General features: G+C 44.4%; 4 protein-coding genes across 4 annotated transcripts; 3 read left to right on the top strand and 1 right to left on the bottom strand.

Moving 5' to 3' along the window:
- Positions 1–3122: 3122 nt before the first annotated feature.
- On the top strand, positions 3123–5304 carry JR316_0002487 (Cytochrome b2, mitochondrial; the record flags this gene model as incomplete). Its single annotated transcript, XM_047888279.1, has 13 exons — positions 3123–3192; positions 3243–3275; positions 3328–3379; positions 3431–3493; positions 3552–3681; positions 3774–3874; positions 3926–4019; positions 4081–4167; positions 4222–4298; positions 4352–4565; positions 4622–5023; positions 5074–5206; positions 5264–5304. 13 exons carry the CDS (start codon positions 3123–3125, stop codon positions 5302–5304), a joined length of 1497 nt encoding a protein of 498 aa, XP_047753202.1.
- A 2168-nt stretch (positions 5305–7472) lies between these two features.
- Positions 7473–8905, top strand: JR316_0002486 (2,3-dimethylmalate lyase; the record flags this gene model as incomplete). Its single annotated transcript, XM_047888278.1, has 8 exons — positions 7473–7667; positions 7734–7807; positions 7866–7938; positions 7992–8053; positions 8110–8311; positions 8365–8608; positions 8664–8792; positions 8844–8905. 8 exons carry the CDS (start codon positions 7473–7475, stop codon positions 8903–8905), a joined length of 1041 nt encoding a protein of 346 aa, XP_047753201.1.
- A 179-nt stretch (positions 8906–9084) lies between these two features.
- On the bottom strand, positions 9085–10359 carry JR316_0002485 (Leucine carboxyl methyltransferase 1; the record flags this gene model as incomplete). Its single annotated transcript, XM_047888277.1, has 4 exons — positions 9085–9226; positions 9283–9431; positions 9486–9802; positions 10050–10359. The coding sequence occupies 4 exons, from the start codon at positions 10357–10359 to the stop codon at positions 9085–9087; spliced, it is 918 nt and encodes a 305-aa protein (XP_047753200.1).
- A 216-nt stretch (positions 10360–10575) lies between these two features.
- Positions 10576–16921, top strand: JR316_0002484 (uncharacterized protein; the record flags this gene model as incomplete). The annotated part of the gene is made up of 12 exons (XM_047888276.1): positions 10576–11043; positions 11104–11737; positions 11799–12715; positions 12771–13566; positions 13622–13914; positions 13965–14308; positions 14370–14968; positions 15031–15054; positions 15808–16219; positions 16276–16384; positions 16440–16469; positions 16517–16921. 12 exons carry the CDS (start codon positions 10576–10578, stop codon positions 16919–16921), a joined length of 5031 nt encoding a protein of 1676 aa, XP_047753199.1.
- Between the last annotated feature and the right edge of the window lie 61 nt (positions 16922–16982).

Genomic DNA, 16982 nt, shown 5'->3' with positions numbered 1-16982 from the left:
GAGTTAAACCAGATTTACTTGAAAGCTGCCAAGAAGATACACGGTAACCCGAGTCGAACAACCGCCTTTGGTAAATGAAGTGGGAAAAAGATGATCAGAAGCTTTATGTCCTAATGTTCCACTTTCGCCAGTAACAGATAGACCTGCATGTGTGAGTCGGGTACGTGGGTTAAGCACGGCGATGAGAACCAGCCACTAGCTCTAGACGAATGAGCTGAGAGAAGTAATGAAATGTGCAAAAAAAAATAACCGAACGAAGCGAACTCCACAGCGCACTTTCCCCTATATGTACTTTCAAAGCGAATAAGGCTAAGTTTAGTTCATGTTTTTTGCTTCTTTATTCTGCCAACATGGAACGAATGCTATCGCTGTCAAATCGTTGTTTAGGCGCCCAGCCACTTTTTCATCCTGTATCAAGATATGTGGCGTTACCCTAAAAGGTCTCGGAAAGTTTAAGTTTAAACGACGTCTCGGGAAGATCTAATTTGATAGAAAAATCGTCTGCTCCGTCGACTCCGTTGAATTTTTTTCGCGAGTAGGAGCGGAGTTAAAGTGGACTTGCGCACAGATGTTTCTATTTATAGCGCTGCGGAGACCGGCTTCGTATGTACGCAACCCTTACAATGAATTTTCGGAGTCTCCGGTTCACGACTCGGCAAATAGTAAACTAAACAAATGCCACCATTATTTTCATACATAAGTGTACACAGGTGGAAATCAATCGAAGATGCGATCAGTGCGTCGCAACTTAATCAGGTTGTTGACCACACACTTTCTTCAATCCTCCATATACCACTTTTCTACCTTGAACCATACCTAATTCCGAGGTAAGTCAGAGAATCTTCTGCCGTCAGACACTAGCAATTGTGGACTACAGTATTGATTCGGCAGGCGTGGAGAAACTTCCGGTTCGAGACAAGGTTATAGTAAGGTATGACACTTGACAGTGACATTGATGGCTCTTCGTATCACCCAACACATATATTTATTTGAAGTGAATAAACGATTATTATATCAACATATATGTCGACATCGTCGGCGGTCAACAAACGTGTCGGACAGCCGTTGAGACAATTGGGCATGTAATTAAAAATTTTAATGACCGGGAGCTGATAGACAACTTCTTACCGAGCTGTCTCGTAAGTAGCATGCAGTTCAGTTCGGCGAGAACAAAAAATTATTTATGTGAATGTAACAGATAGGACTACGATATAATGCAGCGCAATGAGAGTAACGATGAGGTATCTAAATTCAATGTACTTACATGCGGTGGGAATCAGATACTCGACTCTCCGAGCACGACGACTTAATGGAACAGAAACCTCCACTTTAATGATCTGGTTTACAAATGGAGATGCTCCACTCACATGGAAGGGTCTACCAACTTGCCGAGTTTTTTTTTTCTAACTTAAGTTGACTGAGATTCCTATTGGTTATTTTAAAGAGCTGTAAGCAAAATATTTTATAGCAGTTCGAATTAGTGTATGAATATACAACTTAACTGTGTGATGCCAGAGTCGGCCTGAAGCCATTGGGTGTAGATTAGTATCATAAAAATGCATTGAATTCCGACCCCAGATATATGGCTTTCTCTACACCTGCCTTGGCCTGGCGGAAATCATTGCGCTCACGCCAAATGCAGACATGAGTTCTCCAAAAGTAGTAAGAATGTCTATTTTAGGCCATTTACGTGTGCTTACGTATGCTTGATACCGGCTTGGCACACCCTGACCAATTACATTTACATTGACAGACCATTGCCAAGACTGTAGCATATCCCTCTACTCAATCTAAGATTGGGCTCATCAGGAACCAGCACCCCCTTAGGTAAGCAAAAGTTGGCTTACCTCCGAACCTTTTCAACCCTTCTGCACTCACACTATTCTACATTTTTGAACCACAGATATGTAGGTTATGCTTCTTTGAACACATCTGTGGTTTTTTTTTTCAAAAAAATTTTGATCTCAAGAAGTTATAAAGATTTTAATTTTTTTCCTTTTTTTTTAGTCTAACACGTCAGAAATGGTGTTTTCTCGAGTTTGGGAGATTTTCGAAAATTTGACAATGTTCTTTTGGCCGCTTATATAATGGTACACGTGACCACACGTGACAATAAGTCACGCCTAAGTAATACCTCTCAGACTCATTATGGACTTCCAGAGACTACAATTTGACCTCTGAGGTGTAATTCTATTATTGTGGGCATAAAGGCTAGTAGTAAGGATTGTATATGCACATTTATGAATTTTTTTTTTTTAAACTTTTTGTCTGAAACCATTTTCCGTCAACATAACTTTTGATTTTTTTTTCGAGCTGGATTTTGGCCGCTCTTGGCGCCAAGCCCATTGATTACGTAAGGGTGCTGGTTTCTGATGAGCCCAATCTTATCATGATCCGCCTGGGCTTCCCCAGATTTCTACAATTCACTCATTCTATGGTGCACCACACGAGTGTAGAGGGGTTCAACCGTAATATTCAACCGTAATACGTGTTTGTGATAGGCTTGTTGTGCACTCGGTGTCTCACCATCTTTACGAATGCTTAACAAATCCAAGAATTTTCTTGAGCTTAGTAGAGATTCTGCCAGTGTCCGGCTTGGTTAGTACTTTATCAAAGACAACTTTGGACGAGCAATCGTTGAGGGACGAACATTTGCCCTTTACATCGGCGATTAAGAGGTCTTCGGAACATCCGGTAAGTAGGTTATATTTCTCATTATTTTCACCAGGAAGTAGCATTTACAAGTTGTAGATTTATTAATAAAAGCACACAACTTGACGATCTATGTGCCACATTGAGTTTACCTTTCCACAATCTACAAATGGTGCGGCCATGTGTGGCTTATAATATATCATTATAAACGGAGGAAACAGAACGGAACAGGGGTTTTATGGTCAAATACGTACATGCGAACTGACCTCTCTAACTCCGATTTCGACTTTCACATTTTACAACTCGCTCTTTTTCCGTCGTTTCGGATCCACGGAATATGGAAACGAAAAAGGAGTCGTGGTCGTTCCCGACGCTTCTCATGAAAGAGTCGGCCTCCCTGGATCCCGAATATGTATATCTACCTGGCGAACTATGGATAACTCAAGCTCTTCCCTCTAACCAGCTAGAAAATGTCCTTCATCTCCGGAGAAACTCTTGCCGAACATGCCAGCCGCGACAGTTGCTGGATCATTGTCCATAGTAAGTTTCTTCACCTCTACTATCATCTGCCAATGCTAACTTCTTGGAAGGCAAGGTCTACGACGTCACAGACTTCTTAGACGGTATCTACAATCGTTGACAGTAAACGACGTGAAACTTACACTTATTTTGCAGAGCACCCAGGAGGGAGCAAAATCATCTTGAAGTATGCGGGCAAGGATGCAACGTAAGCATAACTCTTGTTGTAGAGGCTCAAAATATGCTTATCCCCTCGCAGTGAAGCTTATGAGCCCATCCACCCTCCTAATGCTATCACGGATAATTTGCCCATTGAGAAACAGTACGTGCACATTTATTGCCTAAAGATTTGATACCAAATTAGTAATGGTGTGGTATAGCATCGGCGCCATTGATCCCAGCACAATTGTTAAAGCCATAAAAGAAGTCACAGAAGAAGATAAAAGACGGCAAGCGTTGATGGACGCTAGGCCTCCTCTCGATGAGATCCTAAATTTGCACGACTTCGAGGTAAATGCATATTCTACCTTTCTGTCTTTTTTATGCAAAACTATTGAAAATCTTGGTTATATATACCTCGCTAACACGCCCCATCTCAATAGGCAGTTGCAAAAGCCGTACTTCCTCCGAAGGCTTGGGCATACTATTCCTCTGCATCAGATGATGAAATCACCATCCGCGAGAATCGAGCTGCCTTCCAAAGGTGAGAAAATTCATTTTCCCATACAATTTCGCATGACTGAGGTCAGCGCAGAGTCTGGTTCCGGCCAAGAATATTGCGCGATGTCACTTCAGTCGATTGGTCGACGACCATCCTTGGATGTAAATCTTCCCTCCCTATCTACATCGTAAGTCGCCGAGTTTATTGTACTCGACGTTTCGCATGTTCTCTGACATTATATCCCTTAGTCCGCTACCGCCCTTGGTAAACTTGGCCACCCCGACGGTGAATTGAATCTCACCAGGGCGGCCGCAAAACATGGAGTTATCCAGATGGTAGGCAACTTAATTATTCCTTTGAACCAAGTCGGTGGTCTGATTTGTTATAAGATTCCAACCCTCGCTTCTTGTTCCTTCGACGAAATTGTTGACGCTGCTACTCCAGGTCAACCCCTCTTCCTTCAGTTGTGAGTTGGTCATCGTAGGCACTTCAAAGCAGATATTGACATTCCCGTCACAGGTATGTAAACCGTGACAGAGAAATTACCAAGAAATATGTACAGCACGCAGAGAAACGAGGTGTTAAGGCACTTTTTATTACTGTCGATGCACCCCAACTTGGACGTCGTGAAAAGGATATGCGCATGAAGTTTGTCGACGACGGAGCTGGTGCAAAGGTCCAAGAAAATCAGAAGGATGTCAAGAAGGATCAAGGTGTTGCCCGAGCCATCAGCGTAAAATACTTCCTTCGATTGCGCATTATTCTAGCTAACACATTTATTGCTTTCAGTCATTCATTGATCCCAGTCTCTCCTGGAAAGATATCCCATGGTTTAGGAGCATTACCAATATGCACATCATTCTCAAAGGTGTTGCCACTCCAGAAGATGCTATTCTAGCATACGAAGCAGGATGCCAAGGAATCGTTCTCAGTAACCACGGTGGTCGACAGCTTGATACGTCGCGCTCCGGCCTTGAGAATTTGGTTGACATCGTTGCTGCGCTGAAAACCAAAGGGCCTTGGCCTAACCCCAACTTCGCTGTCTTTGTAGATGGTGGTGTTCGTCGTGCTAGCGATGTACTTAAGGCGATTGCTCTGGGTGCCTCCGCAGTTGGCGTGGGTCGCGGTTTCTTGTACGCTTTCTCTAGTTATGGACAAGAGGGTGTCGAGAGGGCTATTGAAATCTTGCGGGTACGTCGTATGTCAACGGAGTTTTCATCCTTCTGATATCCGTATTGCAGGACGAGTTTGAAATGAACATGCGGCTTCTGGGGGCCCGTTCCATCAGCGAAATCGTTCCAGAGATGGTTGATGCCAGTGCCTTACGCTCGCACGCTGGTCTAACCCCGACTGACAACTTGTACAACACAACATGTAAGTGGGGTTTTCTTCTTCGATATTCTAGCTTTCTAATTAGATCTTTCCACATAGACCAACCTCTTAGCCTTGCTGCTTTCAAAAATAAGTTGTGAATGGTCATTGCTTGCTGTGGTTATCGACGCCTTCCTGTTGTGTTCCTCTCATATTTCATTGTAATTAATCTCATTCACATTAGACCATCACGTTACATACTTTTGAAATACTAAATCTAACTTGAAGTATCGAACCTTCAGCAACTCGTCTGACATTCATCATCCTTAGTATATGTGTTCTTGCTTATTTCCAGGTCAACTGAACGTAAGCGACCTGTAGTAGCCTGTAGTAGTGCAGGCCAGTGCAGTGCCAGTGCTTGGCGGGTCAATTTCATTTGAACTTGGCATATCGAACCAAACGAGGGGTGCATCCCCCGCGAGCTGTTGGCAGTCTGTTGGCCCGTCAGCGAAGCAAGAACGTGGGTTCGCTTCGCTCACCCCACGGTGCGTAGCGACGGGTCATACTAGTAAAGTTTGTCGAACCAGATCAAATCACGTAGCCGTTTGACTACGTAAGCACTTTTTTCTTCCGAAGGTCATGGCAGCTAACGTTGAGCTTGGACGCACCCTCTGATACAAACTGTCAACACAACGACTCATCTCGTACACAACCCGTCCAGAATACATCCGCAAATGCTATTCGTCTTTTACTCTTTCAATTTTGTTGGGAAAGCGTGTATGCATGCATAAGGCCAATCGTTTTTCCCCACAAAATTTACTATTACCTGCTGTGGGCAAATGTTTTTCAGGTATTTAACTGCAATCTAGTACGCTAAAGTAAAAACAAGTTTTTATGGCAGGTAATTGCGGCAAAGCTGCCTTTTCGAGTGTAATTAAATTCCGAAATGAGGGATTTTCATTCCCGGTGCGCCATGCCTCAGTCAGCGCGAAGCATCCAACATGTAGCAGCTACCCAGTGTCTGCTTCCTAGTTGGTCGATTCACCTACAAACCTGTAAGTACTGTTATATGTTATATTATTATCTAAATCCATCAAGATGTTATATTCGTATCACTGGGCATCCAGTACTTTCTTGACTGAAGGCTGTTCACTCAATGAACTCGCGCTTCAGAGTGACTCGTCTGCTCGCAGACCGAATCTTCTCTCTGACTCCACCTTTCATATTAAAACGTTGCAGCTTTTCTTCCTAGACTAATCCCTTTTCGTTGTGTAGATCTCTGGTTTTATTACAGTATCTTCTCGACGTGAATTATCGGAAATACACATACATGTCTGGCTTTCACCAAAGCCACCGCATCTTAAAGGCGCTTTCCACCTTTCTGGGGGTGGAGTTGACCACACGCTGCCTTTTTCCACGGAAGAACACTCCGCATTCTTCAGACAAGGCTATTTTGACAAGGCCACCTCGGTGATACAGGTAAAGAGCTCTAATATTAGGTATCATCTAACGCTTGAAATATTCTGTCACGTAGTCGTAAACGAAGTAGAAGCCCTCGATAACGCGACGCATATGCACAGCCTTGACATTCGCAGAGGCTAGTTCCTCTTCATATTTCAGTGAAACGAAGACATCTTGGGATGCTCACCACCGAGTTCCCGAATTCCGTGGTTCAAAGATCCCTGAAAGACATCCCACTACGTCAATCGGCCCAGATGGTTCGGCCGTAGATAATGGCATCACCGATGTAAGAAAATCAAGTCAGATTTCGGAATGACCACTTTTGCCTTTCCGTTCCGCTGGCCCTGAGTGATCTCCTACTCATCGTTCCGCCCCTCTACCTCCGCGAATCCGCAGGGAAAATAGTCGGCATTGTGATAGAGATATCATGGTATCGAGGAAAGCGATGTTGCAACACATGCCCTTTCTCAGACATTTCCCCATTTTGTGAGTGCTTTGGAATATTAGACCCCCGAAAGGAAACTGGACGTCCATTTTTAGTCGCTTTCTAATGGTTGTTCCATTTACTTGGCTCAGCAGACCCGCCTCCCCTTCTTTAGATTTCAATTCCTTTCAGGTGGTGTAATTTCTCATCCTGGGATTCCAGGGCGGAGCCAAGACTTGTTGGTACACAGATACTCACTTAGCGCCGTTCCGGCCTCGTGCTCAGTTTCCTTTCTTTGATGTCCCAAAGTAGGCTGAGTCCTAGTATGAGCCACCATTTGAGTATTAAAGCTTGAGAACATACTGCCTCCAATCTTACTTCACTGGTGTTCTGCACTCATCCTTCAAACTCACCCTTCGGCACCACACCTTACAGACATCGATTATGCCTGGCCTCGATTACTTCTCCAACAGCAAGGATGTTGCCTCCACCAAGAGCACATCAACAGACACCGTTGTGGAAACAGCACCTGGTGTATACTACAATGCACGACTGGATCCAAAAAACTTCCTGGAAGGGCCTCTGTCTTTGAACCCTGCCACTCGTCTCCGACAGATGCTTGCTAGGCCTGGTATTGTAGTGAGTAAATTTTTACCAATTATCTTAGAGTAATTGTTACTTCAGTGTCTAATTCTTGACACCAAGGTCGCCCCAGGTATATGCGATGGTATTAGTGCTCGATGCGCCCTCGAAGCCGGATTTAACTGCATGTATCAGAGGTGAATCAGTTTAATAAGTTTTTAAATCTAACATCAATCTAACTTTCGACTCTCCAAGTGGCGCTGCCACAACCGCTTCTCGCCTCGGACAACCTGACCTTGCCATTGCTACTATGAACGATTTCGTTCAGGTATATCTTTAAATAACACATTGCTTTCATAGTGAGCTGAAGTGGAATACTAGGCTGCTCAAATGGTATGCAGCTTGGACCCAACGGTGCCTGTTATTGCCGATGCAGATACAGGGTAAGCATCGAGGATCTCATAACTATTCAAGCGAGCGGTTGGTAAAATGCTTGTAGATTCGGCGGTCCCATAAATGTAGCTCGTACTGTGAGACAGTATGTGAAGGCTGGTGTGGCCGCCATGCATATCGAGGACCAAGTCCAAACCAAACGATGCGGTCACTTGATGGGAAAACAGGTTGTTTCTCGTGAGGAATTCTTAACTAGAATCAGGGCGGCGGTTATTGCTCGTGATTCGATACCTGGAGGCTCCGACTTCGTACGTGATATTTCTGATTATTGTTAAAGAAAGATCACTGAATGGCTGTTTAGGTTATCATTGGTAGAACGGACTCTGCCCAGGTCCTTGGCATGGAGGAGGCTATTACGCGTCTTAAACTCGCAGCTGATGCTGGTGCCGACGTGTGTTTCATCGAAGGCGTTAAAACAGAAGAATTACTTCGATCTACTGTCGCCGCCCTTGCACCAAAACCTGTGCTGGTAAACGTTATTTCTGGTGGCCTCACACCTTCTTTTACGAGCCAAGAAGCCGAAACTATGGGTGCTAAAATCATTAGTTCGTTTCTTATATTCAAATCATATTAAGTTGTAGCTCATTATCCCCCCTCTAGTCTTCTCATTAGTTTCGTCTGTGGCTATGGTGCACGCCGTGAGGGCTGCAATGAGGTCACTGAAGAAGACGGGGACAGATTTCACATCCGCGCAGGGAATGGACCCAAAATCCTTTTTCGAGGTCATGGGTTAGTCCCCATCACTTTTCACTTTTTAAATGTACCTGACAATTTACTCAGGCCTTAACGAGGTCATTGAATTGGACGCAAAAGCCGGTGGCTCAGCATTCCAGGTTGTTTAGATTTCACATTTATCATTGCTTGTTTAGCATTGAGTAGATTTCTCGCTATTTTTAATCATTTACACGCCTGGAGCATACATACTCGCTGTCATCCTTTAATCAGGCTACAAACTCAAACACCTTTTTCCACAAATAAATAACGGCTCCCTACATTCAATTATTTTTCGAGCTAAGGCTAGCTAAGACTTCTTAGTTAATCCCCAATGGCCCCAGTGTGAGCCGAGTTCTCGTGATCCTAAAAACAACCCCCATGAAATAGCGTAGTGAGCCAAGACGAGGTCAAGCTCTTCGGTTTCATCTAGAAACTCTACTTTAGATATTCTTCACAGAAGTTGGTCAGACCTTTGGTGTGCAAAATCAGAATAAGTTAAAATCACCTTTCAAGCTCTTCCCTAGCAATGTAGGCCTTTTTTATCTCATCGAGTGTAACGGCTACGGCGGCTATAAATCCCGCTCTGAGGAACCGATTAGAAAGGCTTTCTTTAGTCGTGTAAGGCAGGGCGCCAGGGAGTGCAATATGACGTTCCTAAGAACCTGTAAGATATCAGATTCACCTTACAAATGGGAAGTCACGGAACACCTTTAAGTTGTTGATCATAACACGGCCGAATGCATCGTTGAGACCGAACATTTCGTAAATAACGCAGCCTAACACGCCTCGTTGTGCTCTTTCAAAGACCTTAATAAAATATTCGAGAAGCCTTGAGGAAGCTTGAGGTTCCATATAAACGAGAACGCATTCAAAGAGAAGAAGAGTCGGCAAAGATGGATCCAAAGTCGATGGATATTCCGTGTTTGCGGAGAACAACATTGGCTCAATAGTATCTGAAGGTGACAATCGGAGGTCCGCGGGTAGAAGATGATATTTTTCTGAATGGAGGGCTGTGCCGCCTTGTCCTAGAAAGACCGGAGTTAGGCGACAAAAAGAGAAACGATTACATCGCGTTTGTACCCAAAGACACGGCCTGGGGATCGCCCAAACCAACCATAAGATCTTTACTTTTGCGAATAGACATTGCCTTCTTTGTCGTAATTTCAGGAAAATCAATTTCTACATATGTTTTCAGATGGTCTCTCATCTGTCCCGCCTACTCGAAGGACGATGCATGAATTCGATGGTTATGAGTACAGACATGGACTCAACGTGCCGCAATTCGCCAGAACCTAGTATCACTGCCCGATCCGAGACTGATGATTTGACATCGTAGACCACCCCTTGCTGAAAGCTCTATCCATTGATCTACAAGGGCATCAATCCCTGCGCTCCTGACGTAGGTACCAATGTTGATAAGAGGTGGACGAGGAGATATCAAATGGGCACGAGGAACTAAATATTTGATATAGGGGTCGTTAAGATATCCTTTCTGAACTGCAGAGAGTCGGGCAACTGCAGCATCATTATCAGTAGAACGGATTGGAGCGTCACCAGCCTGTGCTGTGGATGGAGGGAACATGTGTTGATTGCGGGTGAAGGTGAAGGTGGAACTTCACGTGAACAGACGCGTTGACTCGACTTTCGACAGTGACATTACGACATCATATCTGAACTGAGTCAACTTGACAATCGGGACACAATGCCATGGCTCCGCTCTACATCATGTGCAAAGTACTTTCTTTGTGTCTAAGCTCCATATAAAGCCCACGATGCGAATTATTCCACGAAGCAAGAAATGAGTCCCAAGAAATCTTTAACAGCCACCAACCTTGCGATCTATCAGCAACTTGACTGCGATCTTTATATCCACAATGTCTACAATGACACCGGTAGCTCAGGGCCTCACGCAGCCACCGCCAGTCCTTCGGAATTGTCTAAGGCACACTTCAAGCGTGGTTTAGACTGGGAGGCGTATCTTTACTCGTGGTTGGATGCCTCGCAACTTCTCCTCAAGGTTCCTTCCGTTCCATTGGACGGACCATCCAGTCTTTTGGAAAATATTCTCGCTGACGATCGAAAGCATTTTTTCATAACCGGCCTTTCATTTTGGCCTCCAAAAGCCGGGCTTGCAGATCGCTTTTCAAGTTTTAGAAATGAACCGCTTACATTTGGTCTTGCTAAACCGGACTTGCTTGAAATCAAGCAAACCGACACCGGTATCTATTGGAGAGTTATTGATGCTAAAGCTTCAAAACATGTCAAGGTGAAAATTCATAAAATTATATATCGCATTGAATCAAGTATCTTACTCTATGTTCACCAGACATCTCATCACATTCAAATATACTTTTATACTCTTTGTCTGAACTATCTCCTTACTCAACCACACTTCAGAAATGCAGATAGTGCTGGAATCTGGCTTGCTCCGCAAGATGGCTTCGATGTATTTCCGCCATCCATGGACGACATAAAAACCATAACAATTTCTCTCCTATCTCCCACTTTGGACACCCTCTTGTTTCGAGATCTCCCTAAAATTATCTCGAAGCCTGTCGAACGTGTTAAATGGCATTATAATCCTTTATGTCGCGGGTGTCGTTTTGAGTCAGAATGTAGGCCCAGGGCGCAGGCTCAGGGCGAATTGGGAAGTATGCCAAACATCTCTATAGACGACGCGAAGACATTGCAAGATCTTTTGCGCATTTCTCGTGTATCGAGCATACCCAATTCAGGTGTGCGTTTACCGGACATTGAAGAATTGCACCAGCTTGTTGGCAATACCACAAAATTTGAAACTATCGCAAAGTCTTCGCCAATCATTGTCAAGAGAGCCAAGCATATATTGGGTCTCCCAAAGAAGACACGAATGCAGAATGTTGCAGCCTACAGTCCAGCGATCGAAGCAGTTCGAAGAAACAATGTACAAGTGAGCCAATTGCCAGAGGATGTCGCGAAAAGTGTGTGCTTACCAAATCCATGAGATTATCCCTCGACGCAATTTTACGTGTCCACAACAAGAAGATGTAGCGATTGTTCTATCTGTTGTCAACGATCCTTCATCGCCCAACTCGAACGGAGACTATTTCTGTGTTACGACACATTGTAAGATCGCCAACATCGTCCTTCCGACGTCTATATTGTGCTCAGCAAGCGCCATCATTGTTGAATTGGCAGGACTGCTGCGGTTGGTCGACGCCGTCCTCAAAGACTGTGGATCACCTTGTACATCTCAGTTCTATGTCTGGTCATCTAGTGAACAGTCCTTGCTCCAAACCCATATCATCAATGCAGCACTAACTTCTACCTCAAATGACCAAGATATTCGTATGTGCATAGGCGCTCTTGCACAAGGAGCTTCTCTACTACAAACAACATTCCAACCTATCTTGCTTTCTGGGGCTCTTCTCAAATTTTTGGGGAAAGGCAAGCTACTGAAAGCGGAGTATAAAGCATGCTTAGAACGAATGGGTCTGTCGTCCGAAGGTACCGTTGAGATCCTTAAGAAGAGGGTTGATAATGAGGTTCGAAGGCTTCAAGAATCAACCGCTCCTGGATACCAACAGCGTCGCAAAGAACTCGGTCAACTCCCTCGTGTTGTTGTCTTGAAGAAAGAAATCGAGCGACAGCTTGCCTTGCCCATCCCCGGATATTGGGATCTTCCTGAGTGTATATCTATTCTTCTGCCTGGAGCTGAGGCATGTCCTTCAGAAGAACAAATTTTCGCCGCATACAAGGATCCACGAGATGCCCATGAACTTGGAAAACTTTTGTTGCGTCGGAATACCTGCGTATTCTACTTGTTGAATGAATTAAGAAACCGGGCCCTCTCAACAAACGGCACCTCACTACTGGTCAATGATGCGAAGATATTGTCAACCCAATTTATGGACCTCTGTAGAGAAACACACATACGCAAACTATTTTTTATGCAGCAGGTACGTATATGTCTTTGTCAAGTTTGAACCGCGACCATGAGCTCATCTTTACAAGTTTGAAGTTCTCACAAAGCTAAGCGAACTTTGGCAAGCACGCATTGATGCCTGTCCGGAGGCACCAACCCTCGAATTCTGCAACGTCATCCAAGGTATCAACGGAGTTGAATATGTTTTCCGCCTCGTCTCCGGTGCCGTTGATGTTCCGTCATCAGACAGAGATTATGCTTTCTACGATAAACTGCTGGTCCTTGACACTCCCGGTGTCTCAGGAATGGAGGATAGTGTTCCTGTTGAAGCACTCTTTGATGATTTAGGCGTATCTGGGCTTGTATTCCCGCTAAACCGATATACCAGAGCCAGCTGGTATCAGCAACATGGCAGGGTACAAAACGAGCTTTTGTTAGCTGATGTTAGGAATGTATATGCAGACCGTGACCGACCTCACACATTAGTCTCCTTACGCACGTGGGGCACGGCAACAATGAAGTTTGAGAAAGGTGCTATCTATCGTCTATCGCCGCGTTTAATTGATTTCAACACCGCAAAAGTTCTATCGTCGTTATTTGAGATAGATCTTCATTGGGGCTCAGAGGAGGAGTTTTACGAAGACGATAATTCACATCCGCATCGAGATATTCCTTTTCTTCAACTCATCGTCGAGCCAACTTCTTTGGGCAAGGTTGCAGTGGCCAGACACTATGTGAAGATCGAACGGGAGATTCAAAAACTTTTCCGTGATCTCAAAGATCTTGGCAATAGTGTAGCGGGCACACTTGTACTCAAAGCGTCTCAGCACACGGCCACCCAACGTATCCTTTCAAATCGGTTGTCGGTGATTTGGGGGCCTCCAGGTGAATCCAAAATACGAGGTTCTGCAGACTATTATTAATTCATCATCATATTCAGGGACTGGAAAAACATATACAATTTCTCTCTCGCTTTTGCGCCTTATTGAAGTAGAACGTCGGCAATGTGGGCCACAACAGAAGGTCGTGTTCGTTACTGCCGTTACGCATGCCGCAATTGAGGCCTGTCGAAACAAACTTGTACATTTAATGGATGCATACCGATCAATAGATGATTTACCCAGCAAATGGCTCGATGATGTCAAAATTGAAGTAGTTTCCAAAGGCAGCGACCATCCAGCCCCCTCGAAATGTGGCAGCAACGTCCAGATTTATGCAGGAACCATTTACCAGGTATAGTCAATGTTTCTAGATGTATTTGGTTGCTCATTGAAGGGCAATAGTTATATAATTTCACCAAAAAATGTTCAATTCAAGTTGATTGTCTCATTATCGATGAGGCAGGCCAAATTTCTCTTGGATCTATTTCTCTTGTATTGCGGTCTCTTAGCCCTCATGGTCGCATAATAATTGCTGGAGACTCCGAGCAATTGGCTCCCATTCTCAGTGGACAATATCCTTTGCTCAAGTCAAATGTGCTCTTTGGGTCCGTGTTAGACTGTATCATGTTCTCAAAGTCGGCAACAGCGTTTGCAGAGAAATCTCGTTCCTCTTTGCCTAGTTCGGATGACGACGCCGACATGACATCTACCCAAGGGACAATAGTGCAGTTGATAGAAAATTTTAGGTATATTCTTTAAATTTTTTATAAATCTGTGGCATGCTCATGAGACTTCACATACACACAGGTTGAACCCAGATCTAGGGGAATTTGTGTCGACAATTTACTCTCGTCAATTTAAACCTCAGAAATTTCAGGCACGCCAGCTAGCAGCTGCCCTTGGAACATTGGCAGAAGGAGGGTGCCAATATCCGAACCCCAGTGTCCAGCAAAATATTACCAGTGCAGTGCAGAAGTTTTTCGTTGCATTGTCTGACGTCATGTTAAGACGACCTCAGTCTGTACTTGCGGAGCCGGAAGTGCACTCTATAAACCCGTTTGCCCTGCTGAAAGGGACATCCCAACTTGCGGTGGCACATCGCCCTGTATCTCTCTCCCTCATCCAACTACGAAGCTGGTCGGCTCATACTCCTCTTATACCGTACGAGCTACATGTGCATGGAGAAGCCGCCGTAGCAGCCTCCCTGGTTGCATCCTTACAAAAGTGTTGTCCAAATGATGACATTTTTGTAGCAACTCCGCACCGAATTCAGCGAGAAGCCGTGAAAGCTGCATTGACTAGGGCAAACAGTCAACTTCCTATGGACGTAGCTTTTGAAAAGATGCATCTTGCAAGTGGAGATAGGAAACCCAACGTCATTGTTGATACAATTGAACGACTGCAAGGTGATTTTATCTTTCCTGCGACTGGAAGCTCGGTTAATATCTGATCATCGCCTTATATCAAGGTTCTGAAGCCGCCTTCGTAATATGTTTGTTCTCTGTCCCAAAGAGTTTCACCTCAGATATTGGATTCCTCCTCGAACGGAGGCGGCTGAATGTAGCAATCAGTCGCGCGAAGACGTTATGCATTTTAATCAGCTCGAATGAAGTCCTCTGTCCATCTGTAAAGGTCCTTGCAAACGATGAAATTGCTAAGGGGTACGCGTTCCTGAAAGCATACGAAAAAAGGGCATGGTCTTATCACCTCTCGGTCAATGTTGATAACATGGCGTGATGGTTCCAAACTTCCGACCCCAACTCGCCTTGATATCTTTGCTCAGAGTGGATATTTTAAACTCAAATCCTGTATTCCATAGATAACTCGGCTTCACGCTCGGCTGTTAACCAGGCGTGCCATGGATCCAGCGTTGTTCATTGAGTAACACGTACTAACACACCTGTACATATTCACAATAAACGATTTTGTGGAAGAATAATCCTAGCTCACGGACACTGCCAGATGGATGGACATGATATTGATAATACTCGGAAGTTCTCCAGGTTCTATATATGGGCTCTACCTGCTCTGATTCTTGAGGACGCCGGTCAACTTTTTCAAAGCATACAACTTTGAGAAACTTTTGAAATTGAAACGGTCGTCAAATTGTCGTTCCAATTTTACCGTTTTTACCGTTTTGGCATTAACATTACCCTGAATGCTGTGCTTCAATTTGGTTCAATCACCGTGTCCCAAATATATACGGTCAGGTCAGCATAAATGAGTCATGACCCAGCCTTGTGAGGGATGGCAGTGGTCCATCATTGTGACCCTGTCTTCTTTGTTTTCAAAGAACGTTACAAAATAGCTCAATTCCTTAACGATGCCACTTCTTTCGAGTATGAACGACATGCGAAAGATACCCGCCCGAATGGGGAGGTCTATCATGAAGTCTCATCGAGTTCAGATACCGAAGTACGAAATGCCCATACGATTGCGACCAGTGAGCCTTCCGGATGCAGCCCTAATAGCACAACATTGGCGAGTTCTGACGATATACAGTGGTTTCTCGCGTTTACCTGCATTATCATGGTGCTACTTGGCTTTTTGGGGTTTACCAACTTCTCGAGGTCTCTACCTCTTAACGACAAGCTGCTACATTTTTTGTGCTTTTGCATTGCAACTATCGTTTTCTACTTCATTGTTGACGTCGAAGAGTACGTCCTCTGAAAATGAAGTTTCTTTTACTTTAATTTCAATACAACATCAACAGATCCTCACGAAGGATTTGGTTTTGGAGATACTCGGGGCTCATCTTTACAACAATTACATGCGGCTTCTTCGGAGGCATAATGAGTGAAGTCGTTCAATCCGCTCTTCCAGTTGAGTGTGTTGGATTCCTCCCGATATACATCATGTTAACAATTTTGAAACTAGTATAAAGTATTTGATTGGGGGGACATCTTTGTGCGCATCTTAACTTGCTGTATTGCCACTACCTTACCTCGTTATAGGCCAATCTTTTGGGGTCAACCTTAGGACTTGTTGTAGCTTACTATCTTGAACGTTATTACCGCCATAGAAGAGAGGCACGTAAAGCACTACTTCTCAGCAAACAAAACAATCAACACCTCTTTGTTCAACAGATTGCGCGTCTGTATCGCCCTATATCAAGCTCGTATTCTGATCTCGAAGAGGACGAAGAGGATATTGATTCTACGCAGCTTCTACCTACTCATAATGGTCACACTCAAGCAAAACACGCTGGGAAGTCAACACGACTGACCGACGTCTGGGACGAGCGTGAAGAACTATTCGACATTGGCGATGGTGATGACGAAAATGATCAGTCCCAACTTCAAGTTGGTCATAGCTTGCAGAGACCTGAAATGCCTCGCATCGTAATTTCTCATCTGTGAGCCTCTACCTTGAAGCCAGAAGTCAAAAAAATATTGGGACAACTCAGCGGGGCATTTGGCG

The sequence above is a fragment of the Psilocybe cubensis genome, chromosome 2 (genome assembly GCF_017499595.1).
Source record: "Psilocybe cubensis strain MGC-MH-2018 chromosome 2, whole genome shotgun sequence".
Taxonomy (NCBI): Eukaryota; Fungi; Basidiomycota; class Agaricomycetes; order Agaricales; family Agrocybaceae; genus Psilocybe; species Psilocybe cubensis.
This window is presented reverse-complemented; position numbering and strand designations above follow the sequence as displayed.